This window comes from Etheostoma spectabile, chromosome 19 (assembly GCF_008692095.1).
Source record: "Etheostoma spectabile isolate EspeVRDwgs_2016 chromosome 19, UIUC_Espe_1.0, whole genome shotgun sequence".
NCBI lineage: Eukaryota > Metazoa > Chordata > Actinopteri > Perciformes > Percidae > Etheostoma > Etheostoma spectabile.
This window is the reverse complement of record NC_045751.1, coordinates 16,915,116-16,943,064: the sequence shown is the minus strand read 5'-3', so window position 1 is coordinate 16,943,064 and position 27,949 is coordinate 16,915,116. Positions and strand designations below refer to the sequence as shown.

Sequence of the window (27,949 nt, the reverse complement as noted above, 5' to 3'; positions counted from 1 at the left end):
CAGCTAGCTAGACTATCTGTCCAATCAGAGTTTTCTGTCTCTAGCAAAGCGAGACTAATGAATGTGTGAATGAGAACAGTTTTTTCATTTATGAGAGACAAGAAAGTTTTATTGCCAAGACAATAAAAGACATTCTATTCTATTCAAACAACAAAATGAAACTCTTGGCTGGTTGGCTGGTTAAAGGGCTGTCTTTAATATTCTCACTCAGCCAATGATAAGAAAAAGAAGGTGAGAATGATGCAAAAATAAAGTACCTCGTTAAAACAATCACTGAAACAGACACTTCTGGGAGACATTTGCAGCTGGCCAGTAGAAACGAGTGCAACGTTTGGAGAGTTTATGATTTGACTTTTTCTTTACCTTTTGTAGACAATCTTGAGGTCCCTCCATTCAAGGAAGCTGCACATCTTTGGTTTGCGGGCGAGCACAATCTGCATCAGCTCCCTGACCATCTTCTTCTTGTCGCGCTCCGCTGTGGCGGTGTACCACTTCTGCAGACGCAACTTCCCCTGCCGGCTGAAAAGCAGCATGAAACGCATCTACACACATACAGGGACACAGACAATTCAAAACAAGGGAAAGCATTATTGACATTATTTGATTTAAAATATAATTATGAAATATTGATCTATCTGCCGAAAAATGAGAAAAGTGATAGGGCTGGGGACAATGTGCTTTTTTTTTTTTGATTCTTTGACGAGACATGGTTGCCGATTTGATTTGCATTGGGATTTCATTTATTGCAGTTCGATAGTAGGAGTATTACGGTTTTGCCTTTATCAATGTGAAGTCTTAAATCCGTCTAAATACCTTCATCAAGTCCGTTTTCAATTTTCAAAATTTGATTTTAATATTGATGTTACGTGCTGGACCGAGGCTTTGGCTTTCCATGAAGCGAGGGTCGAGGCTTTTATCATTTTAGACCAATGAGGTCCACTAATGACGCAGGAACCCTTTACACAGTTGAGAAATTATTGTTCCTGAAAAAAATAAATAAAGTCTCCTCTCTGAGTCATTTTTTTAGTTACACAAGCACATTCACCGCCCTCTGCCTGATTAAACCACTGCCACTTTCCAGTTTTAGAACACTAATACTGCCCTTCCCATTTAGCTGAGAACTTGGGAGAAATTCTCTGATAACAGAACTGTGAGACATTGGACATTCTGAAGAAATCCTTCAATGTGGTTATAATGGGTATAGTGTTATATTTTAGAGGAAGGTTAGGTTATCTTGCTACAAGTCCTTGGCTGCCTTTGTCAATCACAACCTTTGCCTTGGCAGCCTGTAGCCATCGAGAGTCTCCCACACGGCTGCACAGGACTTGGGCTAATGTGGGCTGACTATGGTCAGAAAACTGGCACTACAACTCTAGAGTGGCTACTCGCTCCGAAGCTAATCGCTGTCACTTTCCCAATACTCCCTCGCTCTAACACACACACACACACACACACACACACACACACACACACACACAGAACACACAGACACACAGACCCCACGCACGGACGCACGCACTCAAACCCAAACATGCAAACATGAGTGACTATCAACATAAACGACAATAACTCTTGGACTATTGCAGCTTTAATACAACTCTACAACTCACACAACCACAACATAAATCTACTGTACCATCTACTAGTGATGTTTACTTACATCCACCTGCTACATGTCTTTACCTCTGTACGGTCTGAATGACAAAGAGACAGTGTGGGAGGTGTAGATCCTGTTTGTTTTACAGAAGCAGGACACTTGGATGGAAGATAACTATATATTGACTGATCAGCTTTTTAAAAACGTGTTCCATTTGTTAGGTGCAAAGAAAACTTTAGTGTATACGATTTAATTACAGCTTCACAGTTCCAGGTCCAGATTCAGACCTTTAAAGGTGATACGCTTTTTCAACAATGACCATAACATAACATTGCCGACTGTTAGCATCTCTGTCTAAAACTTGGTCTTTTTGAGCAGCAAGAAAACAGAACCCACAGCTCATTTTCTGTTAAACATCAAAATTACACAGGGTGTTATATCTTCTTTAAAAATAAAAATTAAACCCAACATCTCTACACTGGAATGTAAATGGAATACACACATTTTAACTTAATCAATTTAATAATTGCGCCAACCAAGTTAGCTACATCTGAGTGCCAGCAACAATTGTCATTATAGACATTGGAATTAAAGGAGCATTAGTAGCCATTTATATATACTATTTGGACACATACTTTCAGCCATGTAGTGTACCCAAAAAAAAATCCAACAGTGACAAATTAATGTATGCTTTGCATTCTGATAATAACTGATTGCTGTGTAAACAGCTGTAGGTTGGCAGGCAGCTAGAAACAGTCATGTGAGTAACAGCCAACTGTCACCTCTATTGTTGACACCGACTAATACCAAGGCCTTAACTCGTTACCTGCACGAGGAGGCTCAATTTTAACATAAACTGAATAATATTAAGATAACGTTACAGAGATAGCAGTACACAGGCCACACGCTAATTGAAAGGCCTACAGTATGTTAGATATACAAGACTATATCCCACCTTATGCTGTTATTCGGCCTGTTAGCTTGCAGGCTATATGCTGACAGAAGGCAGGTGAAGGTAGCGCAGGTGGGACACTTCCTGAAACCATACACCTTGCTAGTGTTAGCTTAGCGCCTAGCCCCCTCGGTTTTTTTAAGGAGAAAGATAAGCAGGAACGTTAACTTACCATTTGTTTTGAATTTTTTTTTTAAGCTACTACGACGTTACAAACAAACACTACGTCTACACTGCCTGGTCCACGTAAAGGAATAAACAGCGGCTAACGTTGTCAGTGCATGTCTGTGTCAGAGTCGCTGAGCTGAACCCATTCCCTGCTACTCTGAGCAGTTCCGCCTCTAGTGAGCATGCGCGCACAATCTTTTCGCCCTGAGTTTCGCCTCTCAGGTGGTAAGGCAAGGCAAGGCAAGGCAGCTTTATTTGTATAGCACATTTCAGCAACAGGGCAATTCAAAGTGCTTTACCAAATCATTAAAACATAAAACACAATTACAAACAGTTAAAAGTCATAAGCTTAAAATCATAAGACACATGAATAGACAGTTAAAAACAAATAGAAACATTAGGACACTAAAACCAAGAATAAAAGTTACAGTCAGCATAAGAAGAAATGAGCATTAATTTAAAGAAAGGCAGCATCAAAAAGAAAGGTCTTCAGCCTTGATTTAAAGAACTGAGAGTAGCAGCGGATCTACAGGTTTCTGGGAGTTTATTCCAGATAGAGGAGCATAGAAACTGAAAGCTGCTTCACCCTGTTTAGTTCTGACTCTGGGGACAGAAAGTAGACCTGTCCAGATGACCTGAGAGGTCTGGGGGGTCACAGTGTGTAGCAATCAGAAATGTATTTTGGACCTAAACCGTTAAGGGATTTATAAACTAGCAAAAGTCTTTGAAATCAATTCTTTGAGACACAGGAAGCCAGTGTAAAGACTTCAGAACTGGATGATGTGATCCAGTCTCTTGGTCTTAGTGAGACTCGACAGCAGCGTTCTGAATCAGCTGCAGCTGTCTGATTGATTTTTTAGGGAGACCTGTAAAGACCCCGTTACGTAGTCAATCTCTGAGATGAAAGCATGGCCAGTTTTTCCAAGTCCTGTTGACACATAAGTCCTTTAACCCTTGATATGTTCTTTAGGTGATAGTAGCTGACTTTGTAATTGTCTTAATGTGGCTGTTAAGTTCAGGTCTGAGTCCATACTACACCAAGATTCTGGCTTTGTCTGTTGTTTAAACATTGTTTTTTGAAGCTGAGCGCAACTTTTAATCGTTCCTCTTTTTTTCCAAAACACTACCTCAGTTTTTCTTCATTTAATTTCAGAAAGTTCTGGCACATCCGTCGTTAATTTTTTTGATGCAGTTAGTCAGTTTTTTTATTGACTATATCCCCTGGCGATAAGGTTATGTAAATTTGTGTGTCATCCGCATAACTATGGTACTTATTTTGTTTTTCTCCTAATCTGAGCCAGTGGAAGCATGTAGATGTTAAACAGAAGAGGCCCCAGAATGGCCCTGCGGAACACCGCACTCATATTTGTACGCTCAGATGTATAATTACCTATTGACCACAAGAAATCCCTATTCTTTAGGAGGATTCAAACCAGTTTAGTACTAAGCCAGAAAGTCCTACCAGTTTTCAATCGGTCTAGTAATATGTCATGGTCGACCGTGTCAATGCAGCACTGAGATCAATAATACTAAGATTGAAATTTTGCCACTATCGTGTATAGTGGATGTCATTAAAGACTTTGACAAGAGCTGTTTCAGTGCTGTGGTGTGGTCGGAAACCCGACTGAAGGTATCAAAACTGTTGCTTAGTGACAAGAATGGTTGAGTTGTTGAAGACTCCTTTTTCAATGATTTTACTTAAAACGGAAGGTTTGATATGGGCCTATAGTTGCTCATTAGTGACTGTCTAGGTTTTTCTTTTTTAAAAGTGGCTTGATTCTGCAGTTTTCAGGGCCTGTGGAAAGATACCTGAAAGAGAGATGTGTTCACATCTGTAGAAGATCAGAAGTCAAACAATTGGAAACATTTTTGAAAAGTCCCGTTGGTAGAATATCAAGGTAACATCCATATCTATGGTAACCGTTCCCTTAGAAATCCATGATGGTAAATCCTCTTTTTCTTCTTCTTCCTCTTCTTCTTGTTTGTATCACTATTGTACAGTAAGAAAATATATAAAAAAAACCTACTAGCCTACTTCTTACTACCTCAAAACTCTCAACACTTTTGACAATTGTACAACCACATTGTGCCCTAATTGTTTTTTATTAAAATTGGACAATTTTTAATAATATTACAAATAAAACAAAAAACACTACTTCTTACAAAAAAAACTTCTTCTTCTTCACCACCTGTTTTGGAGTGTGTAGAATCTGAATATCGATTGGTCCAGGCTAGGCTATAGAAAAATAATAAACAAACAACATGGCAAACAAAAAAAACACAAAACAACTACACAAAATTACGTCATATTTCCTAATTTGTAACCTAACAACCCCCTTCTAATTTCCCTGAAGTCAGGTCCTGTGCACAGTAGTGATTTTTAACTCCATTTCTGCCCTATCTTATGGCCTCATATTTCTCAATATCTCTGTCTCTGAACAATATTTACTGCAATGCATAATAATGTGATCTACACAATCGTTACGTAAAGCGTTAGAAAACAATTATATGTGAGATATCTTGAAAAAACAAAAAATAAAAAATGAATGCTGTCTTGACCAACTAGGCCCCACGTAACATGTTTATGTGTTAAACATGTTGCGTGGGGCTCAGATGCTACCGGTTGTTTTAGAGCAGTGGTTCTCAAACCTTTTTCATTAATGTACCCCCTGTGAAATATTGTCTTTGCCAAGGAAATTATGTTGTTGTGGGACATTGGGCATTTTTAAGTGGGTATATGGAAATCTTGGAGTTTTCTTAGTTGGTATACCTGCATATCACATACGTAGACTACACCACTGCCCTGCTGTGCTCCAAAGTACCCATAAGGATACGTGTACCCCCATTTGAGAAATACTGTTTTAGAGGGACCGGCATACTACAATACGGCACATTTCTATTATTGCTGACATGGTGGTTAGTGTCCCCATTTTGCTTTTAGACAATATAAGTCATTTTTTGGCACTCATTTTGTCAAAAAAAGTATAAGCCTTTTTAAAGGTGCTCTAAACGATGTTGGGTGACATCACTTCTTTTTGACGTTCAAATATTTTCGAACAAAATGAGACTAGCTTGCTTCTCCCTCTTCCTCATCCCGTCCCTGCATTTTTGTTTTTTTGCAGTATGTTCAGGGGACAGGCAGCTCGCGGATAGTGAGGGGTTAAGATCTCTACCTCTAGAAAAAGCGTTTGTTTTCTGGGTTGTCCCCCAGAAAATGTTGAACATCAAAAGCTTCATTTTCTGCATTCTGGTGACTTTTTTGGTGACACATTTGTGCCTTTCTGCATGCAAATATATTAATGCAGGTAAATATTATTATTATTATTATTACTTAATTTAACCTGCTTTTTAAAGGAATTATGTACATCCCAACAACAAATATTTGCTTGCCACAGCATTTACACAGATTGCCACAGATTTTGTATGTGGATAAATTGCATTACTAAAACCAGACTTCCAGTATCCTTCATATAATTCCTTTGGCAGGACAACTAAAAAAACTTTAAAGTCATTTTTCCTAGTTCCACATCCTAGCCAGCCAAGGTCTTTTGCCTTTGTAGGGCAGCATTGTGCTCCAGATTTCACCCGGTTCTCTTTCCCCACTCTTCCTAGTCTTTGTGCTTGATGTTCCACTTCCAGGATTAGACCGGTGCCACAGAAAATTCCGCTGGACGCATGTCCTTCCGCCGATGTCCATTTTCTTCTTCCTTCTTTGGGTTGGTGTTAGACTGAACTATCTGTCCAGTCTGAGTTTTCTGTTGCACAACTAAAACAACCTTTGAACGTACACATGTTCTATCAAAACAAGTTCCTTCCCGAGATTATTTTGCAGAGGCACTATCATTGCGTCCAGATCTTAGCGCCGCCCATGACGATTGTGATTGGTTTTAAAGAAATGCCAATAAACCAGAATATGTTTTTCTCCTATCCCTAAATGCTGTGTGGACTAGCCAGACCTTCCTGCACGTGCTGTAGAGGATGGTCTTGCAAAGGGAGACTACACCCTTCCTAAATACACATCCTCTTTGTTTCTTGACCCCCAGGCTGTGTGTAATGAGTGGGTAGACACCGTGCAGTAGCCTGCTGAACTTTGGGAGGTGACTCACTGCAAGGGATTCCTGATTCAGAGAGCGTGATGACCAGCCAAGGAGCTGTGTTGACACAAACATTGTGTGTATCTTTGGTTCTGGCGATACAGTGTTTAACTGGGGAGGAGACTCAGTTAAGATAGGAAGATCCTTGCTTTGCCCTGTGTGTGTGTGTGTGTGTGTGTGTGTGTGGGTGGGGGAGAGGCAAACTATAATGTGGAATTGCGCTTTGCTCTATGCAATCCAGTTACCATATTCCTAAAAAGATGGAGTTGCCCTGTAGCCGTTGAAAGTACTTCTCATGTCAGGAGGGCCCAACAACATGCTAGATTTAATAGCTTTGTTTGTTAAGGGGCCCATAGAGAACGCCTTTCCACAGGGCCCAGGATGTTGTGCTACGCCCCTTGCATTCCACCACTGTTCACAGATTATATGTAATGACTAGTTTGCTGCCTGTCTGTAGTTATTCTAGAAGGGGAAAAAACAGCCCAACATTATCATGAAATCCTATCCATGATGTTGTTTCTGAAGCTGAGGAAACTGCGAATTCATTCAGCAGCTTGTGTTCATTCAGCAGCTCGAGCACTGCAGCTAATTGGTTCGAAAGGAGGGAAGGGGGGGGGGAGGAGGAGGGGCGGCAGAGCAATCTTATGAATGAATCCCAGCCTGGTGACGTCAATGGGGATGGCTTGACGCACGAGTCACGTGGCGCCGGGATTGGCGGAGCTATAAGAGCGGCGCGGCCGCTGTCCGTGGTCCTGACATCAGAACGGACAGGCGGCAGCGGAATCCCGGGAGAGGAGCGCGAAAAGAAATCAGCAACAAAACAACAAGTGACGACTCCTAGGCTAACATTAGACACCAACTCACACACAGCAACCAAAACAACAAAAACAACAAAAACAAGAAGAAGAAGCGCACGGTGCAGGCAGCGGGCTCTGTGCATGACACTTTCAGCCGCTTTGAGTGTGACGTGTCGAGGCAGGGGAAACTGGAATCCCCTGCTCACTCTGCAACTGCAAGTAAGTGCAACTTATTTGGCATTACTCATATGTTGATTGGCACATTGTTGTGATTGCAAATTGCCATATGTTCACTCAGCAAAACTTGGTTGGAGCAATCCAGTTTGCAGTATTGATACAATATACATATATATATATATATATATATATATATATATATATATATATATATATATATATATATATATATATATATATATATATCACTCCCACCCACACACGTCACTCATACCCATATCCACTTACGCACCAGGTTACCTATAAATAAATTCTCTAAAAATAAATAAAAACTACACATATGTTACCCCCTGATAGTTGGGTTGACTGGCTATCGATACTGCGACATTTTGTATTATTAGAAATTGAAACCGCTGCAATCAACAACAAAATCTTTCAACATGTTTAAAAGAGGTGTATGCTTGTTGGCTTGGAAAATGTTTGATAGTGGATGCAGAAACTGTTTAAATTCCCCTTTGGACATAACCTATTTATTGATCAATTCAATGACACATGATACAGTCAAGTTTATGTTACAGACATATGAGCGGGGTATTGCATTATGTTGCGGTGTATTACGGCCCAATGTGCAGGGGCAGACTGTATTGTTACTTGGACGAGTATGGTCAACACAGAGGTGGCCCTATTGTCCTCCTCTTCTTTTTCTGCACCCTCCCCCATCCATCATCCTCATCATCATCATCATCACCATCCCCATCACCATCACCATCACCATCACCATCACCATTATCACAATAATCGTCATCACCATGACTCGCTCTGCCAAAAATAGAAGAGAGCGAAGCTGCTTCACACGGTTGCAATTATGTGCATTCAATTAAAAAATTAAATAAGGTTATGATAGCAGAGACAGGGACAATGCTTTTGCACATCCCTCAAATTTTGCACATCCCTCAAATATGTTTGCATATTCTCCATACAGTCTCTTTTTTTCCCTTTCTCAATGTTATATTTATTTGTTTCTGTGTTTATTGTTGGTTTATTTCATATTATTGCTTAAATGTGTTTTCCTATGTGCACCATCAACCAAGGGAAATTCCTATAGGTGCTACTTACCTGGCAATTAATCTTTTTTTCCTGTTAGTGATTCTCATGGACAGTCCTTTGTCTTTTTGTTAGTCTAAAATGTCTGCATACAACACGCCTGTGTTTGTTGGGGGGTTCATAGTCTGACAGTGCGTGGGCTGCGGGGAGGTTCCTGGAGGTGGAGGGGTGGCTTTTGTGTAGACAGATTAGTCTTGATTCTTGGCTCTGCAGAAGCGGATTGTGAATCCGCTTTGCTGCTTATAAAGTGTGGTGTGACCTGCTCGGGCCAGAAGAACTTAAAGGAGAGAATATAAGACAGATGCAGCCAAGCTGATCGCTTGGGTTTATCTGTGGAGGATGAGATAAATTATTCGCTGCGTGTTTGGCACATCACGCATAACACATCCCCTGCAAGCCAGCCACCTCCATTGCTGCTGCAGATCCTCATCTGCTCTGTTATTGGCTCTAGAATGTTAGATTTTTTTAACAGTATTAAACATATTAAACAGTATGTTTTTTTTTCCCCATCGCAAATTAACTTATTTTCGACATGTTTTAGGGCGTCTCCAATCACCTCTGCAACATTAGACTAGGATTTCCAAAATTCCTGCTGATTTTATTGCTATGCTTTAATACAACACAGTCTCACCCAAAGGCGTACAAATAGCACGGGTTTACACTTTAAAAAAACGTGCAATGCGTATGCCAAAGTCAAATTCTGCGTGCAGTAGATACGCTGAGCGCACCAATAATACTCATGGAGACCGGTGCGTTTGTGTTTTTTTTACTTGTCTTGAGAAAAAGACGATTAAATGACTGCATTGCACTGACTATTTTTTGCAGTGAAAGGTAACTGCAGCAAACAGTGGCGTGGTGCCATGCAGCACAACGGTGGTCCATAAAAAAGAAGAGCAGTTGATTATTATTATGGCGTTGCGCACGACCTGCAGCCACACAGGGGTCTTTCACACCCATTTGTGCACTTCAAACACATCCTAAACCGGAGAGTAGACAACAAGGCTATGTGCGTGTTGCCTTTTGGAAAAAAAAGGAACGGCCATGCATGCATGCTTAATGTCAATTATAAAAGTAATATTAGCCTTTTATATCAGCAACATAGCCTTTTTTGTAGTGCTTCTGCACATCCCACGGTGCATTGGGATCTATACTCTGCCTCATAGATGACGTAGAGTTGGCGCTATTCATTGGCTGAACACACTTGATCCAGCTAATCAGAAATTATTAAGGAAAAACACACCCGAAACTGATATTTTCACATGATAAGTTAAACGATACACCTGAGCCTGTGATCGTTTTCCCATGTTGTAACAATCTGGGAACCTTTTTTTTTTTTTTAAAACGCTACCTTCAAACCACAAACCAAAGGCCAAGAATTAAAAGACTTATGGAAACTGAAGATGTTTTTTTCTGTGTTTTTCTCTCCTCTAGGTATTTCTGATCGCTCTCACTGCTCACAGCCGACCGTGTTCTGAGTGACCATGATTGGGTACCACAATGCCTCAAGTGCCCTTACCCTCCTAGTTCTCCTGACAGGGGTGTCCCTCCTCCACCTGTCCACCCCCAATCCCATCAATGCCCCTGGAGATGTCAATTACCCACACAGAGATACTCCTCCTACAAAGGATCCGGAGACAGGATCAATACAGAAAGAAGAGGCAGAGGAAGAAGAGGAGCTGTTTAAGGATGTGGATCCCAAAACACTAGCGGCCGTTTTACTTGAGGCACTGAATCACTCGTGGGTAGGGGAAAGGAGGGAGGGAAGGGAGCGCAACGATGAGATGAAGGATGGAGAAGAAATGAAGGCTGAGACGGAGGAGGCTTCAAGAGAAGAAGCTTACAGAGGAGTGAGAACGATGGAGATGGAAGGAGCAAACAGAGACAGAGATGGCCGACAGGAGCTGGAGCTGCTGATGGCCGCGCAGGGGAAGGAGCGGGAAAGAGAGGAAGAAGAGGAGATGAAGAGAGCTCAGGAGGAAGAGGAGAAGATGACAGAAAAGGTGACCAGTCGTACCACGAGTCAAACAGTCCTGGTCCAAAGAGAGCGGCAACCCGCTGGTTTAGACGGAAGAGGGGACAACGGGCAGAGTGCCGCCGCCCCAAACATACCAGGACAAGGTAGCAATGAAGAGGAGGAGCAGCTCAGCCCCGAGGAGCTGATGAACCTCGAGACCATGATGAAGGAGTTCCCTCGTTTAAACGCCGCTACTAAGAGGGACGGCGATTCGGAGCGGAACCAGAGAGAGAGCCGAGGCTACAGCAGCTACAACGACGTCGTGCCGATCGGCAAAGGCACCGACCTCGCCATGACTAAGAAGAAACTGAAATGGCAAGAGGAGACACAGAAAGGCCTGAACTTCCCAACATTCAGGGGAGGCAACTTCATGGACGACTTTGATCATAACGACAACTATGCTGGCGGTAACGCAGTGCAACCCCAACTTCCGACAGAGCAGGAAGCGATGGAAGATGACGAACCCGCGGAGGAGGAAGAGGAGGTGTTGAGTCCCGAGGAAGAAGAAGCTCGGGCTAAAGTGGAGCAGGAGGAGATGAGGAGGCAGGCGGCCGAGGCCCAGAGAGCCAAGATGGAGGAGGAGAAGTTGGCCGACATTGCCTCGGACATGCTGCTGCGCTACATGGTCAAACAGAACAACGGGAACAGGAAGTATAGCGCGTCTCTGTCCAATGCCGCCGAGGACAAGCGGTCCGACGAGGAACAGGAAGTGACGGAGGAGGATGACATCGACCCCCAGACCATCGACAAGCTGATTGAGATCTCCAACAAGCTCCACCTCCCCGCCGACGACGTGGTGGACATCATCAGTGACGTGGAGAAGAAGAAGAAGAAAGACGTGCCGCCTGAGACGGCGTCTCGTTGGCAACGGCCTCCGACGCCACTGTCGTCTCCTTTCTTGTCGACCAAAGGTTTCTCTGCGTCGCAGACGCCAACCAGTCAAAATGGCTTCCCCGTCTCTAAGCAACCCTCTCCAGCTGTCAATCTCCTCAAAACATGGTTGCAGGAGAAATCGCAAACCAAATCGCAGGATCTTTGGAACAAACCTTCAAAGCCTTGGTCAGCCAGTCCAAATCGCTGGCCCAAACCTCAGAAGCCTCTGTCAATCAAGCAGGACCTCTGGCGCAAATCCCCCAAGTCTGTTTGGACTGGATACCCTTTGTACCCCTACAAATACCCATCCTACTACCAGAGGAAGCTGTACCCAGACTACTACCCGATCTATTATCCTCCTCCACCCAGACCCAAACCCCGTTACTACATCCCCAACAACTTCCTGGGAAATTCCGTGGATGACACCTACTCCTTGCCTCCCAGGCGCCGTTACCACAGCTGGGTCCAACCTCGGCTGAGACACCCCCCCGCCGGCCTCCAGCAGAGGCCGTACTACGCCAGCTACCGCTTTCAGCCACTACCCATCCCCAAACCTCGTTCTTCCCCTCCCCGAATGCCTGTGATCCCTCCACAACAGAAGTTCTATTACTCAGTCCCGGCAGCACCCGCCGTGACGAGAAATGAAGATTACAACTCTGCTGGAAAGCAGCCGGACAGCAGCAAGCATGACGATCTGGAGAAATACATTCAGCAGATACTCATGAAGGGACAAATGTTGGAATGATAAGGGGAGAGGAAAGCGAGAATAGGGGAAATTGTATTTAGGAGAAATGGGCAGAAAAGTATTTCTTCATGAATTTGTTTTGCTGGTATTTGGTTTTGTTTAATGTAACAAGTTTCTTCCTCCCGTTTTGATTGGTTGTGATGTGGACATGGACATTCAGGAAGACTTTTTATCCAGCTGTAGACTGGATAAAATGTACTATGGTTGGAAAATGACAGAAAAGACACAGATCTACACTCCTCTGTGAAGGAGGGGAAACTGGATGAATGCATCTGTTGGAAAGCATGATGCGGCAATGTTTTGTGTCATGCTAGAACTTTTGATCCAAACTTCCGGCATGACAACATTCTCCATTGGGACATTTGACAATGCCAACAAAGGAGGACGCTTGAATATGTTGTTACCTGATCTTTAAAAAATACATTTTTCAGAGTCAGAGGGTCGGATCAATAGTAGGCAGTGATAGATGCTTGGAAATGTGTGATGACTATCTGTGTAATTATCCCAGGCAGGGGAATTTGACAACTTTTTTCATGAACAATCTTTCTGAAATTACCTCCACTAAATGGCCCAAACTATGTGGACGCCAAACATTCCAGCCATGTGATTTAGACACAAGAGCATTGATGACATCCAACCAAAGGGCCAAAAACAAACTGTTGATGGGAGGCGGGACTCTTACTGTTATTTAGAATATCATTGTGTCCTAGAACTTTGATATTTCCCTTCTTTGACACTAAAGGGAAAAGCCCAAACCAGGAAAAAACGTCCCCAGACCGCAGAGCGTCTCTATACTTTTGGCCATATAGTGCATGAACTGACACATCTATCATCTGTCAGTGATGAAATCCAAATCACACATATTCTTGGAATGACCTCATGTCATCAAATACATTTTTATGCAGATGCATAATTTTGGTGTTATTTGTATAAAAATGCAGCGAAAGCATTTCCGCAGTACAGCACCTTCTCGTTATGTATACTCACACATAGCCACCAAAGCGCTTTATGATGAAATATAAGGCTCCGAAAAGCATATTTCATACAAAGGGCTGTGGAAGCCACACTTACACCACTATAATGGCTTGGATGACTCATCCTTTTGCATAACTTCAATTACCTTGTTGCTATGGTGCCAAACCCTGGCCGAACTCTATATGGCATTCTTTTGATGCATTTAGAGGAGAATACAGTGGTGGAGGCATACTGCTCTTTTACTAAACACATGCATTTTAAAGGATAAGGCTGGTGTCATTCTCTTTTTTTATTCTACATCACCAATGTATTTAATACTTTGTGACTTCCCTACCTTGTCTGTAGCACTCAGTTAAGTTTTATTCAGTTTTATAGTCAGTTTTATTTATGATATAGAAAATCACCAACCTTATCCTTTGAAGACACCCTCCATGGTTTTGTTATAGCACAAAGTGCCCCTGAATCCAAAAGTTCCTTTCAGCTCAATAAAGACCATTAAGTGCCATTGTAGTATTCAACATTTAGTTTTCATTGATCATTATGGACTTAAAGTTTATTTTGAAACATATTCTTTTTCTTGTTTAATTTAAATTGTTGCACAACCATTGATCATACATTTCATACTCTGAGCTGAAATCGGCTGCCTTACATGTCACTGTGACATTGCGCTTCATGTTTGTTTTTTTTTCATTTGTTTTTTATTATTTTTATTTTGATACCATTTGATATTATCCATGAGATCAAGGCTGTAATCACTTTTGTAAGAGATAATGGGAATGATTCTCTGGAACTGATTCTACTGGAGATGGGATCAGTTTGCTCATATTCAGGTCAAATTAAGTTGAATTTCGCAATTTTGAAAACATGAAAGGATTTTTAATTGCTTGGATTGGATAGCAGTGTTGTAAAAAAATGTTTTTACCACTGAGATTTCCTCTCTTTACTTGGATGGCTACTGATAATCAGTAAACAATAAACTCTTCCTTTTCTCCCCATTCACCTCTTTTGAAAATGCTTCACTGGGAACAAAAGCAGATGCTGCTCTTTGGTTTATCTGTGTCGTTGACCTTTGTTGCAATCGGTTGCGAAGGGATGAGCAAATCTCAACACCTTTGTTGCCAAGCCAAAATAGAACCACGGCATCACCAATCTCACACTGAAACCATGAGGCCAAAGGAGAGTGAACTGAATCGAGGAGATGGGAGTAAAAACAAAGCTTTTTGTATTTGTTAATGATTCGTTGTTTTTTTTATACGATTAAGAAGGATGTGGCAGATTGATAAAGGAACCGGGAGAAATAAGGGGCTATGAAGATATGAAGCGACAGACCAGCGGGTAAAAGTGTCTGCACGTTTATGTATACTTGCATCTAAAAATTGCTTCTTTGAAGATGTAAAAGCATCAATTAAAAGAGCATAAAAAAAAAATATTTAAAGATGACAGAAACAATGACGTCGGTGTACCTTAAAAATCATTGTTTGAGTCATGTATGCGGCAAGTGTTGTCTATGGTATTTCTAGATGTACCTTGTTGTAACCATCGTAATAAACATGCGTTTGCTGGATGTAAATATGCGCATGTCAATGGCTACTTTTGCTACCCATGAGGAAACAATAAAGTCAACTATTTTTATTACAAAAATGCTTCATTGTGGACAGAGAGAATTATGTGAGTGTGAGAGGGAAGGTCCTGGATAGCCATCTCACAGAGATAGAACGAACAGCTGGATGGATGGATTGATGATGGATGGACAATGGATGAATGGATGGACGGATGGACAGATGGACGATAGATGGATGGATAGACGAATGATGGATGGAAGGCTCATAAAAACATTTCATTATCTCACTTTTCTTTAGTCGTACCATTCCATAGTTTTGGTTTTATTTGTCCAGGTTTCTCTTGCTTCCTCTCAAGTACAATGGAGGTGAGCAGATTTAAGTGTGGGCTTCTCGGAGATTTGAAAAGTGACATTTCAAAAATAAAACAGCAGAGCAACAACAGTGTCCTTTGGAACTACTCTCTACCGAAGAAACAGTCCCCATGAAAACTGTTGACGGTGTGTGTTGTGTACTATCCTGAGCAACAGGAACACTGACCGTCACAGAAAAATCACAATTTGTTGCGGTTGAGTGGTCTAAGAGTGTGCTAACATTGACATTTGCAAATGTGTAAAGGTGCAGAAACAAAAAGGGCTCTTGCAAACATGCACAGTCGTCAGACCAATGAGCTAAGCCTGGCTCAGCTTTTGCTGCAAAGCATTGCAACATCATTGGCCAGTATACTGTGGTGGTCAATCAAGCGTAGAAGTACTCATTCCCATTCTGTAGATTTCTTTGCAAAGTGAACAGATGGAGGGAAAGTCATTTGTTGAAGCTGTGAGCGGCACAAACAAAAATCCATTCAGCTCCCCTATATTGGGGTGAAGGCAGGGTGAAAAAAAAACTTAAATGAACAAACGTGCTAGAACTGTCCCTGTCACTGGACTGAAGCCAACAACTGCCACAAAAATGGTCTTGTGCATTCTTAAAAAACAATGCTCTCCTTATAAATAAATCATGATATCTGGGGTTAAGAATGATAATCCCCCTGTGTAGTCCTTTGGGCCGATTACAGCGCAGACAGTAATTGAAGGTGGGAGGGAGCAGAAGACAGGATTTGGCTTGCTTTGATACGTCGTGCTGCTCAGAGGTGGGGGTGTTCAGCAGGGTGATTAGAGGTTAGAGTAGTCATTGGACGAGATGGGGATTGTGGGCTGCAGGGATGTGCTAACACCCACACAGACCAGTAACCACAAATGCATGTCCACGTCCGGGTTTCAGAAACATAGAAACTATTAAAAGTACTGACAAGGACTACCACAGGCTGTCAAATGAGTTTTTTTCTGAAAATGTCAACCTCAGAACAACAACATGATGTGTAAATTAACTGGGTGCTGTGTGAGACATAAATGCACAGAATTAAAAGACAGACAGAGTGAGATAGGACATTCATTAGTAAAGCAGGACAAAGGCTGAGACAAAATCATTTTAAGGCTGAAGTGAAGTCAAATTAAATGAAAGGCTGTTGAATGAAGAGAAGACAAAAGAGAAAGTGGAAGAACAGAGAAGACAAGAGAAGACCAGAGAGCGTGCCAGATGACAGGGTGAGGAAAAAGTAACACAGGAATGGGCAGAGGCAGGGAGTGAGGGAGTGAGGGATGAGATAAGGGGGGAGTGGAGTGGTTGATGGTTGCAGCTCTGCCCATGGAGAGGTGCAGTGATTCATGATGTCACGTGGTGAAGACTGGGTGACTCATCCACCAACATCATCATGCAGCCACTGCAGAGCACCCAAACACACAATCACAAAAACACACACGCACGCATGCATGCACGCACACGCGCACACAAACACACACTCACGCACACACACACACATACACACACACACACGTTAGAAATATTTAGACCTATGCATGAGCATGCAATTCATAAACTTATCAAACATGGATTTAAGAAACATGCAGTAGCAACTGGCAACAATAGACACGCTTACATATATAAAAACAAGTGTTATTTATCTCTCACTCACTTTCTCTCTCTCTCTCTCTCTCTCTCTCTCTCTCTCTCTCTCTCTCTCTCTCACACGCACACACACGACTTTGGAGAGTGGTGTGTTTTTTATTAAATCCAATCTATAAAACATAAAAGTGTAAGCAAATGATCAAATGGTTTACTATCGTTGTTAGATTAGATTTGAGGGGATTTACACTACAGCAACCCGAACTGGCTTAATCTGTTTAACCAAGTACTTTGACAAGACTAGTTTGAAAAGCTTTTGCCTTCCGCACCAAAATGATCTCAAATTATTTATAATTTTATATCTGAAATATGTGCTTTTATCGGTAGCGTGGCCGAGCGGTCTAAGGCGCTGGATTAAGGCTCCAGTCTCTCCGGGGGCGTGGGTTCGAATCCCACCGCTGCCAAAAGTTTATTGTAGTGGCAAGAATGAAATTATATTGCCTGTTGATTCGGATTGTGGTGCCAAAAGGTGCAACAATGTCATACCGCTTTTGGTACCTCTCCAAATTGATTCTAGCCCCTTCTACCCCATAGATCATGTAGGCTACTGCTTATCCAGATTGCATGTCTCCTTCGTTTAATCTATCAGGCAGTGCTCGTTTCAGGCTGCATTTCTCACTAGTATTGGCAGAGTCTAAAGTCAGGTATTGGTTTCCCAAACGTTACAGTAACTGTCAACATCAACGAGACCTGGCAGGTAAAGGTCAGGGCAAATAGTTTCCCACGCCGATTGCGGCACCCGGAAGCAGCTACCATGAGCTAAGACTCCCTTCACTATATATATATATATATATATATATATATATATATATATATATATATATATATATATATATATATATATATATATAAACAAGACACTTATCCTTCAAGTTAAAGTAAGAGAGTTTAACTTTAATTAGTCTGGCTTTGCCAAACCCTCTTCCAAAGCGCGCTGGGGAAGAGTACGTTAAAAAGTTGTTTTAGTGGTGCAACATAAAACTCAGATTGAACAGATAGCTAGCTGTCTGGATTTACCCTGCTGAGATGATCTGAGAAAATTGTAACCATAGTCTTCAGAAATCGACCGGAGTTTAAAAATGCCAAAACAAAGAAATCCCAAATGGATTGGAGATCCGGCCGAAATGAGTGAAATCTGGCGGATTTTCCGGTGGCAACGGATCTATCCCGGAAGTGGAACGTCAAGAATATAGCAGGATAACCTAAACTTCAAATGACAGTTCACTTTTTTCTTTATTGAGTAAGAAATCATATACGGTGTGTGTGTGTGTGTGTGTGTAATAGTCATGTTGTGGGGACATAAATCCCATGGGGATTCACCCTCCTTTTAGGGACAAAATGCAAGTAATGTAAATCATTCAATTTTTGTGGTTTGGGTTGGGTTAGGGTGAGTCACCAGAAAATAAATGTAAATTGAATGTAATATAGGCTAGGCTAATCTACAGTGTTGGAAAGTCTACTATGTGGGTATATGTGTGTGTTGATTGGATTCTCTGCAATGGAAACAAAACCCAGACATTACTGAGCCTCTATACTGCAGCGTTTTACAGTGTTTCATTCCATTAAAAGTTATTGAGTTAAAAAAAAAATATTATTCAATTTTCATTTAAGTTGCATGTATAAAGTCAAAGTTAAAAGGGCCATTTTGTCCCATTTCCTTATTCTGGCATTTAATAAAAGACATTTTTTTAACACAAAAACATTTTAAAATCTTAAAGGAAATGATTTATTGATAAACCATTTACATAAACACGTACACACGCCAGGAATAAAAAAGCCAAAAAGTCAAAGATGCATTTAACATATATATTTGAACAGTAGGCCTAACACTCTTTTTTTTGTGTGAGAATAAATTAATTAAAAGTGGTTTAGGTATCAGCCCGGTGCCATAGACTAGTTAATATTAATATGTTAATATTAATTATATTTACAGTCTATGACCTGTATGCCCTGTGCACACTTTAATTTAATCTGTATTGCAAGATAATGCTTTTACTCTGAAAATATAGCACCGGAAGACGAATTGTTGTCGTAAGCGGCTGAACGCAGGCGGGTTGAGAAAGTAACGCTATCTCTGCGAGAAAACACGTTTTTAAAGTCAAGTTTAACGTTCAAATAAACGTTTGTATCCAGTAAGTTTCAGACACGGCTCTCCGAGCTGCACGACACGAACAAGCTGGAGTTCGTCTCGTGAATCTTTCAGTCTAGTCCGGTAACGTAAATCCAGTTTTTATCAACGACGTGAGTCGAGATGAAGCCGCCTCCTCGGAAACGAACTAAAGTAGATCGCACCGTGTATACCGAACCGCCAGGTAAGCGGGTCAGCAACCAGTGGAAGCAAGCAGAACAGAGGAATCTCCTTACAGCACTGAAAGCGCTCAGCGTGAAAACCCAGGGCCGCGAGGACATCGACTATGAGTTCCTGAGAAACCACGTGAAAACTCGCTCTATTTCGGAGGTAACGTAACACTAGTCCTACAAGGTTTTGCTGCACATTGTGCTTGCACTTTAGGGAAAGCTGTGCTTCGGCAACCCTGTGTTTGCATGTAAAAACCTAGTTATCAGTGGTGGAAGAAGTTCAAGATTTCTTTATTGTCATATCACAGTACACTGTACTATGAAATTACGTGCAAATTCACAGCTTAAAAAGAACACAGCCCAGAAACAATTTAAAAACACCGTTGAAAAGTCGAGTTATTATTTATATGAATTATTCAGTATTAAGATCCTTCACTTAAGTTCTTGTACTAGTAGGCTACAACCCACAGTGTCATCTGGAAAGGTATTTAAATGAAATGTAAAAGTACTTGATGCAGAATAACCTTTACATAATAGAAACTGGAAATTATGCAAACTAAGTGTTTAATTGTGTTATCATTTCAACTGGCCTATTTGGTGTAAGATAGTTTAACTTCTAATAAAACTGCTATATACTGTATATCAAAAAATAGACTTATATTTCACTACTGCTAGTAATATACAGTCTTTGGTTAAGATGTGTGTGGACTATTCCTTCCTTCCTTTTAGCTGCAGTCTGTGGTGGAATATCTGAAGAACAAAGTGATCTCGTTGGCGAGCCAAACGCTTAAGGAGAAGAGATTGGAGGAGAAGGTCAGAAAGCCCATCGAGGTGTGGACACACCTGGCTTCTACTATGGCTGGAACGCTCGAAGAACCCATTTCCACTGCATTCTCTCAGGTACTGCAAGCCAGATATGAATAAGTTAGGTCAGATTGCTTTTATTATTATTATTTTTGCACACTATGGAAGTGGAGAGATATAACTTGGAACAACACTCCATTTCACTCAGTTTCAATTCCCCCCCCCCTCCCTCCCAGATGCTGATCGTGACGTCCACAGAGCCTTGCACCCTGAGGAACTGTGACCCTCCCCGAGTCTACAGACCACCCTCAAACAAAGACGGGCCTGTTGGTCGCACCATCCCTCCTAGACCAGTGACTAGGTTGCCAGTCAAAGGTATGGATCGCCAGGCAATAAAAACTGATAATAGCAATAGTTTGTGTCATGCCATGCAGATCTTTTTGTGATCGTTTTACATCTGTTTGTAGCCTTTTTCTAGTTGTTTTGCGTCTTTATGGGGCTTGTGTGCATAGATATAGAACATTAGATAAGACATGATATCATAACTTATAGGATAACTGTCTACCATCTTACCTGGGTACTGTTTACAATTGCCACCAATGGGCAGAAACTTTATCAGCAGCTGTGCAGCACCTGTTTTTTATGAAAAGGGTCAAAGTGACTAGGGAGGCTGGTATTACTTCTCACACGTCAGTATAGAGAAGATGAAACATTTATTTTTCATATTTAGATCAACTAAAATGGCAAAAAGTTCAGTGAACTACATAACTTTACAGACCGTCCGCATTCTAACTAGCTAGTTCTCAACAGCATTGATATGATTTAACCAGCAAACCTTGTTTTGTTAGCTACTCTAACTAAGCTCAAATGTAAGGTGTAGTTAATGTTATAATAAAGTTATTATGTCCCCAACGTTGACATTTGACCGCCAAGCAGCTTACATTAACCGAGCACACAATCAGCCGAGGGATCGCACTGAACGTGATGTTTACCATCATCTGACATTAGCTAACCCAAAATTAGCTGCCTTCTCCAATCAGTAATTTTATAATATCACTCGTTGTCATTTTACCTCATGCCTTCACATAACTTTTCTTTCAGTAAAGCAAATAAAACTTACTTCGGGTCTTGTTCAGTTAAAGTAATACAGCGGCGCATGTGTTCACATAAAAGAGGCGGTGTTTGTACAGCCTGACCAATTGCAAACATCTCCCAAAGCTGTATATTTTAAATAAGAAGAACAAATAATTCTACTTAAATATGAAGAACACAGACACGGTTTTACCGGCCCAAGCAATATTGTCATTGCTTCCTAAAACAGAAAGGAAAGTTGGCCAAAAAAAGCAGACGCCATTATGTGTAAATCACAGTGCTTAATATCACTTTCCCATCAGTCAGGTCACTTGAATTGACCATAATTACACCTGTCCTCGCCATAAACTGGCAGTGGTAAGCGATCGTGAGAGCAAATAAAAAAAATAAAAAATAAAAAATATATATATATATATAAAAACAGAAATCAAACAGATGATAATACAAGACCCCGTAGGCTAAACTCACTCAGCCAGCATTTGGCTGGTGGTTGTTTTCTGTCTCTTTATGGTTTTTGTGTGTCTCCTTGCAGTTGTTTTTGGTCCAAGTTTACTAGGAAATATAACTTAGACAGTAATTGCAAATGAATAAACTATGGAAACAGGAATATGGTAAATGTACAAGCATAATGACGCAGAGCATACAATTCTTTACAGAGGTGTAAAAACAGTTGTAAAACAGTAACAGTGTGGTTGTTTGATCAACTTTCCAAAAGTAAATGTCACTTCAAACATGAGCTTTGACCCATGCTCAGATGCCTTGCAATGTCCCTCCATGTTTACGTATATTACAGCTTTAACAATGTCAGATTCCTCCCCCTCAGTTGAGCGTCCTAACATCAATACAGCCCGTCCTCTCATGGTTATCAAGACCCCAGCACCAGCCAAGGGCCCAGCCAAGAGACTCCCAGCACCCTCCCAAGTGGTGAAAGTGCCAAACGGCAACATCCCTCCGCCAAAGCAACGGCTCCCTGCCACAGCTGGAAGCTCCACCTCTCAGTCTGCAGCGTCCGCCTGCCATCCAGGTGCGGCACAAACACTCGCCGCGCCTTCCACATCTCCACAACCGCCCTCACGGACTGTGACTTCACTTACAGGTAGGGGTGTGAAGATGCATCAATCTGGATCGATATATCGATTCAATCCTCAGCGATCCAATATCATACTGTACATACAAAGAGAAATATCAATACGTATACATCATACGACAGACGTGCGCACGCACACACACACACATACACACATACACACACACACACACACACACACACACACACACACACACACGGTGGATGCAGGAAAAAACGCAAATGAGATGTACAGGAAGACCTAAATTGAGGACAACTACATTATTGAAAGTGCAATAATAAGTTCAATAAGTTCTTTATCAAACCGTGTGAGTCTGTGTCCCAGCCCGGGATAGGAAAGGATGCCTTTATGTTGGATTATCAAGGCGGCCCCCCTACTACAGAACATGATGACGGAGCAATGTCCACAAGTAGGGTACCAAGAATAGGACAGGATCATAGAGACCCAGCAATTCCTGTTTTTCTCCTTTTTATGAGGCAAAAAAAACAGGGAAACACAGCAGCACACAAACATGCAAAAGATTTAAAATGAAAGTATTACGGCGCAAATCCTCCATCATAATAGCAATGCCCCAAGGTACAAACAGGTCTGGCTTTTAAAGGGAATGGGAGATGACACTCTGATTGGTTTATTGCATGTTACGCCCTCAACGCACCTATGATTAATGAAGACACTAAGTACAATCTTTTTGAACCATGCACGCGTTGGACCCTTTTTCCCATCGTTAAACTAGCAAAAGTGGATTTGTGCACGCCCTAAACGCACCTGCACCAGGCGGTTCCCGATGTGCGCTTAGAAAAATACGGCCCCAAATATTGTTCAGACTTTGTGATATCCGTTAATATTGTATCGTCGACCAAAGAAATGATGTAATATCGTATCTAGGACTGGGCAATATAGAGAAAATCCAATATACCAATATGTTTGACCAAATACCTCGATATTGATACCGCAATGACATTGTAGTCTCTACTATTGGTGCTTTCACAAAATATTCTTACAATGAGATTTTGATGAATGATCATCGCTAATGTGTTCATAATGACTTACAGTTACAACAGTCTGGTAAGTTCACTTTACTGTAACCCAGCCTTTAAAACCAGGAAAAGAAACCACTCATGCAATATTAGGATATTAGAATGTCCAAAATCTATAACCTTATCTAGTCACATATCACGATATTAATATAATGCCCAACTCTAATCATATCCTGATAAAACGTGTGATTTACACCCCCCAGTTACAGGACAAGTCCCGGCTAGTTCTGGCTCTGCAGCAGCGGTAAAGACTCAGAGTGTTGGCAGCTCTGAAATCCGGACTACCCAGCAGCCCGCGGAGCAACACCCCACCCCCATCTCCACCACGTCAAACTCCCTCACCTCCACCAACGCCACTAGCAAAACTCCAGTCCCCAGTACAGCAGCCTCCTCCACGCCCCCGCTCTCCACCGCCACCACCGCGGCCCTTCACGGTCCCACCAGCAAGTATGACACGACGAGGGTGTCGGGCGTCAAGGGCGTAGTGGACTTTGAGAGGATCTATTGCTTCCTGAGTCAGATCCATCAGCCGAACGACGAGTGCCATCTCACCCCCATGGGTAAGTCCGAGACAAGAGCTGTAACAGTTATAGAATTAAATTTCCCAGAAAAATTGTGATAACAATATAATTATCTCTTTCAGTCAAATTTTAAGTTATTCATTACTTTTTTTAAACAAATAAATGAAACAATAGAAATAAATGCATAAATATAAATAAATAAATCCAGGATACATCTTTTGGTTGTATATATTTGATTAGATCTGTGAGTTCATCCCCCGAAAACACTCTTTCTTAGAATAGAATTTAGTCATCTGGACATCTACGATACAATCCCAGCTGCCGTCACACACTCAGAAGGCAAATGTCCTTAATTATAGGACAATAATATACAGGCCACCCAAATATTTAGCATCCCAAATGTATCAGTTACTGTTTATGTTTCTGCAGTTGTTTTCATTGTTCTTAAACTGCGAGTCACTCACCTCAGTGTTGAAATGACTCAGTTTTCTAATGTGGTCTTGTATCCTCTAGAGAGCGCTATAATGTTGGACCTGTTGATGTCTCTACCAGAGGAGCTTCCCCTGCTGGACTGCAACAAGCTGCACACACATCTGACCCAGGTACCCCTCGCCACGCACAACTTAGCTGCTCACTGGCAACGGTAAACTGAGATAAGATCATTTACCTTTGGAACAAGGCTAGAGCATTAACTCTTCTGCCTTCTGACAATTATTGGCCTGTGGTCAGCCAAATCAATGTAAGGACGTTCTACTTCCGGGATTGCTCCGTTGCCGCCAGATGTCCTTCTTTTTTCGGCCGGATGTCCATTACCTTCCTCTTTCTCTGTGTTGTCATTCTAAACTCTGGTGAATATATGTAGACTATTAACTTCTCCTCAGATCTCTGCAGGGTAAATCCAGACAGCTAGCTAGACTATCTGTCCAAGAGTTTTCTGTTGCACAACTAAAACAACCTTTGAACGTATGCATGTTGCACCAAAACAAGTTCCTTCCCGCGGCTATTTTGCAGACACACCGAGGCTCTGCCCGGCGCTTGGCGCTACTCATGACAATTGTGATTGGTTTAAAGAAATGTCAATAAACCAGAGTATTTTTTTCCCATACCGGAATGCTAATTTATATGTACTTTAGAACGTAATCATTGTGAAACGATAGTAAAATAAGCTTTATTTCTCTCTATTGTACAATGACAAATTGAAGTACAAAACATTTAGTCTCAACTACTGCCAGGAAATGCTTAGTTACGTTATAACCTTTGTTCTCTGAGTGAAGAGACTCTATCCCCACCGTATATACTGAATAAGTAACAGTGTAACAGTCATTTGAGTTTATGGCGAAACCTTTCAGTGCTCGGTTTTCATTTCGTGACTTTGGATTGAATAAAGGACCATTTTTCCAGTCTTATTTTTTCATTGAAGTTTTCTGTAAAATATCTTGTGAACCCAATCTCGTGTCTCATCTCGTGAGCTGGGTATTTTGTCACACACCTAGTACTGGTACAAAACAATGTTTTTTGCAGCTTTAGCCATGCATTAACCTGACAGCCCTCTTCTGCATATCTTAGGTGTACAAATTCCTCTCATCCCCTGCTGACTCCAAGAGGATGCAAGAAATGTTTAAAGAACGGAAGGACGGACCCTGGGCTCAGTCAGGGCCACCGAGTGGTCGAAACAGTCAGCAGAGGACTGCTGGGGCTGGTGACAGCAATGATGTCACAGACAGTGGAGGGAAGAAACTGCAGCCAGAGGACTCTGAGAGCCAATCATCAGGAAGCAATGACCCATCAGGACATTCAGGGAATGCAGAAAAGATGGGACTCTGCCCCCCCCTCAACCCGTTTATGGTGCCACTGAGACTGTTGAGGCGCAAATAGGTCATGTTCAAAAATGTATAAACCAGTATGCTTTCGATAAGTTTACATTCTATAATAACATATTATCTTTACACCAATTTTAGAGTTTTAAAGTATTTGGTCATTGTTTGTCTCAGAGGTTCCGAGGCTGGGCATCGAACCAGAATCTGGAGTATGGGATTTCTGGTCAGTCTGATTCATCGTCTCGTTTATCCTTGTTCTTTGATCAGGTAGGTTCTGTTTATATCAGAATATTGTCTATTTCCTGACATTTCAGGTTTTATTTATGCAGTTGTTGTTCATCTGCTTTTGTTAAGAAAACATTAAACACTGATGCATTGAGAAGTTTGGCTTATTTTCTTAAATGAAAGAAAAGGCTTTCTTGTACAGGGCAACTAAAGTTTGTCATTGTTGATTGATCTGCCTATTATTTTCTTTATTAATCATTTGGATAATAAAATGTCTTAAAGAATTGAAAAAATGCCCAGCACAATGTTTAGTTTTGTGTGTCCAACTAACAGTCCAAAAGAATTTCCATTGACTCTTATAGAACCCCCAACAATTCTCACGTTAAAAGCCAAAACCAGTACATTTTTTCTTTTAGAATTCTACTTCAAACTTACTGAAACTATTAGTTTTTGATTGACTAAAATTGACTCATTATTTCAACTCTAGTTTCTTATAATTAGAAATTAAGATGTTTCAATAAGTATTTTGGCTACAAGTAGTAAAACTCTTTGTGAAGCTTTAAGGGTATAGAGAGAGGAACATTATTCTGTATCATTCTAAGACCAAAGTTGTTATATATTAAATATTATTGATTACTAGCTGGCCACAATCAAACGATTACAATAGCAAAAGATTGAAATAACACAAAATGGGTGTCTGGGTTTAGATGTCACCTACCAACCCGTGGCAGCAGATGGCAGCATAAGCCATTCGGAAGCTTCAAATGTGCTTTTAGAAAAAGAAGACGGGCCAGTCACCAAGGACCTGTTGGCTCGGTATGAAATGCATATTTCTAACTAAAATAAAAAACAAAGTGATGAGGTGTAGTCAGTTGCAGTGTTGTTTAGTAGAGAGGAACATAGACCTGCTAATAACAAAAATAAGATGGATTTATTCTGAGGAAAATTGTTGTGCAACATTTGCAATTCAAAGTAGGAAGAGTTTAATAATTGTATTTAATATAGCCCCTTTTACAGGACAAAGTCACAAAGTGTTTGACAAGATTAAAATTGCTGAAAATAAGAGAAACAGTAAAAAAAGAGAAGAATGAACAATAAAAAAAAAAACACATGGAAATAAAAACATTAAAATAAAACTTAAACACAGGATGCTCCTAATTTTGGCAATGTTACGAAGATGGAAAAAGGCTGTTCTTGAGGTTTGTGTTAGATGGGCGTTAAAGGATATATCCTGATCAAAAATAACTCCTAGACTTCTGACAGTAGTGCTGGAGGCCAGGCCAATACCATCCAGAGTAGCTATATCCCTAGATAATGACGTTTGGAGGTGTTTAGGGCCAAGCACAATAACTTCAGTTTTGTCTGAGTTTAACATCGGAAAATTGTAGGTCATCCATAATTTTATATAATTAATGCATGCTTGAAGTTTAGCTAACTGTCTGGTTTTGTCTGGCTTGATTGATAGATATAATTGTGTGCCATCCGCACAACAATGAGAAATAATTGAGTGTTTCCTAATAATATTGCCTAGAGGAAGCATATATAAGGAGAATAGAATTGGTCCAAGCACTGAGCACTTCCTTAAATTTAGCTATAGCACTGTCCAATAGGCATTTAGTGTTGAAGCTTTTATTTACTTTAGTATACTTGGGTAGTAAGAATTCAAAAGTTATTAGAGAATGATCTGATAATAAAGAATTTTGAGGAAAGTTGAGCGCAAGGTAGTTTCACATCACCAAACCTTCCTCGACAGCACTGTGGAGGAGGGTCTGACTACTCCACACAGCATTCCGGGAAGGGAGGAAAACGTGCTCTGGTTTTTTGGCATGTCTTTAAACCAATCCCAATCGTCTTGGCCGGTGCTCTAGGCTCCGGACACAATAACGGTGTCTGTGCAAAATTGCCTCGGGAAGGAAATTGATTTGGTGGAAATGTCTACGTTCAAAAAATGTTTTAGTCGTGCAACAGAAAACTCAGATTGGACAGATAGTCTAGCTAGTGGTCTGGA

General features: G+C 41.2%; 4 protein-coding genes and 1 non-coding gene across 8 annotated transcripts in view; 4 read left to right on the top strand and 1 right to left on the bottom strand.

Moving 5' to 3' along the window:
* The window catches only part of serpine1 (serpin peptidase inhibitor, clade E (nexin, plasminogen activator inhibitor type 1), member 1), a 24,356-nt gene extending 22,875 nt beyond the window's left edge, over nt 1-1,481 (top strand). The window contains exon 10 of one of the 2 annotated variants that reach the window (XR_004336418.1): nt 1,459-1,481. The gene's annotated coding sequence lies outside the window, so the exon portion shown is untranslated. Of the gene's footprint in view, nt 1-1,454 lie in introns of both variants that reach the window. The other variant, XR_004336417.1, reaches the window with a different exon arrangement.
* ap1s1 (adaptor related protein complex 1 subunit sigma 1) overlaps nt 1-2,898 on the bottom strand; it is an 18,101-nt gene extending 15,203 nt beyond the window's left edge. The window contains exons 1-3 of one of the 3 annotated variants that reach the window (XM_032544501.1): nt 2,722-2,898; nt 2,553-2,633; nt 364-542 (exon numbers count right to left, since the gene is read on the bottom strand). In XM_032544501.1, the coding sequence (XP_032400392.1) occupies nt 364-542 (179 nt within the window). In that variant the 5' untranslated portion in view covers nt 2,553-2,633; nt 2,722-2,898. Of the gene's footprint in view, nt 1-363; nt 543-1,660; nt 1,695-2,552; nt 2,634-2,721 lie in introns of those variants that run through there. The other 2 variants (XM_032544500.1, XM_032544502.1) reach the window with 2 other exon arrangements.
* Nucleotides 2,899-7,565: 4,667 nt separating this feature from the next.
* Nucleotides 7,566-15,139, top strand: vgf (VGF nerve growth factor inducible). Its single transcript, XM_032544429.1, has 2 exons — nt 7,566-7,827; nt 10,321-15,139. Exon 2 carries the CDS (start codon nt 10,371-10,373, stop codon nt 12,519-12,521), a length of 2,151 nt encoding a protein of 716 aa, XP_032400320.1. The 5' UTR covers nt 7,566-7,827; nt 10,321-10,370; the 3' UTR covers nt 12,522-15,139.
* Nucleotides 15,140-17,381: 2,242 nt separating this feature from the next.
* Nucleotides 17,382-17,463, top strand: trnal-aag (transfer RNA leucine (anticodon AAG)). Its single transcript has one exon. It is a non-coding gene; the product is annotated as a tRNA-Leu (tRNA).
* Nucleotides 17,464-19,052: 1,589 nt separating this feature from the next.
* Nucleotides 19,053-26,098, top strand: snapc2 (small nuclear RNA activating complex, polypeptide 2). Its single transcript, XM_032544452.1, has 7 exons — nt 19,053-19,517; nt 20,087-20,257; nt 20,398-20,536; nt 22,077-22,349; nt 23,582-23,938; nt 24,413-24,501; nt 25,466-26,098. The coding sequence occupies exons 1-7, from the start codon at nt 19,311-19,313 to the stop codon at nt 25,772-25,774; spliced, it is 1,545 nt and encodes a 514-aa protein (XP_032400343.1). The 5' UTR covers nt 19,053-19,310; the 3' UTR covers nt 25,775-26,098.
* Nucleotides 26,099-27,949: the final 1,851 nt, after the last annotated feature.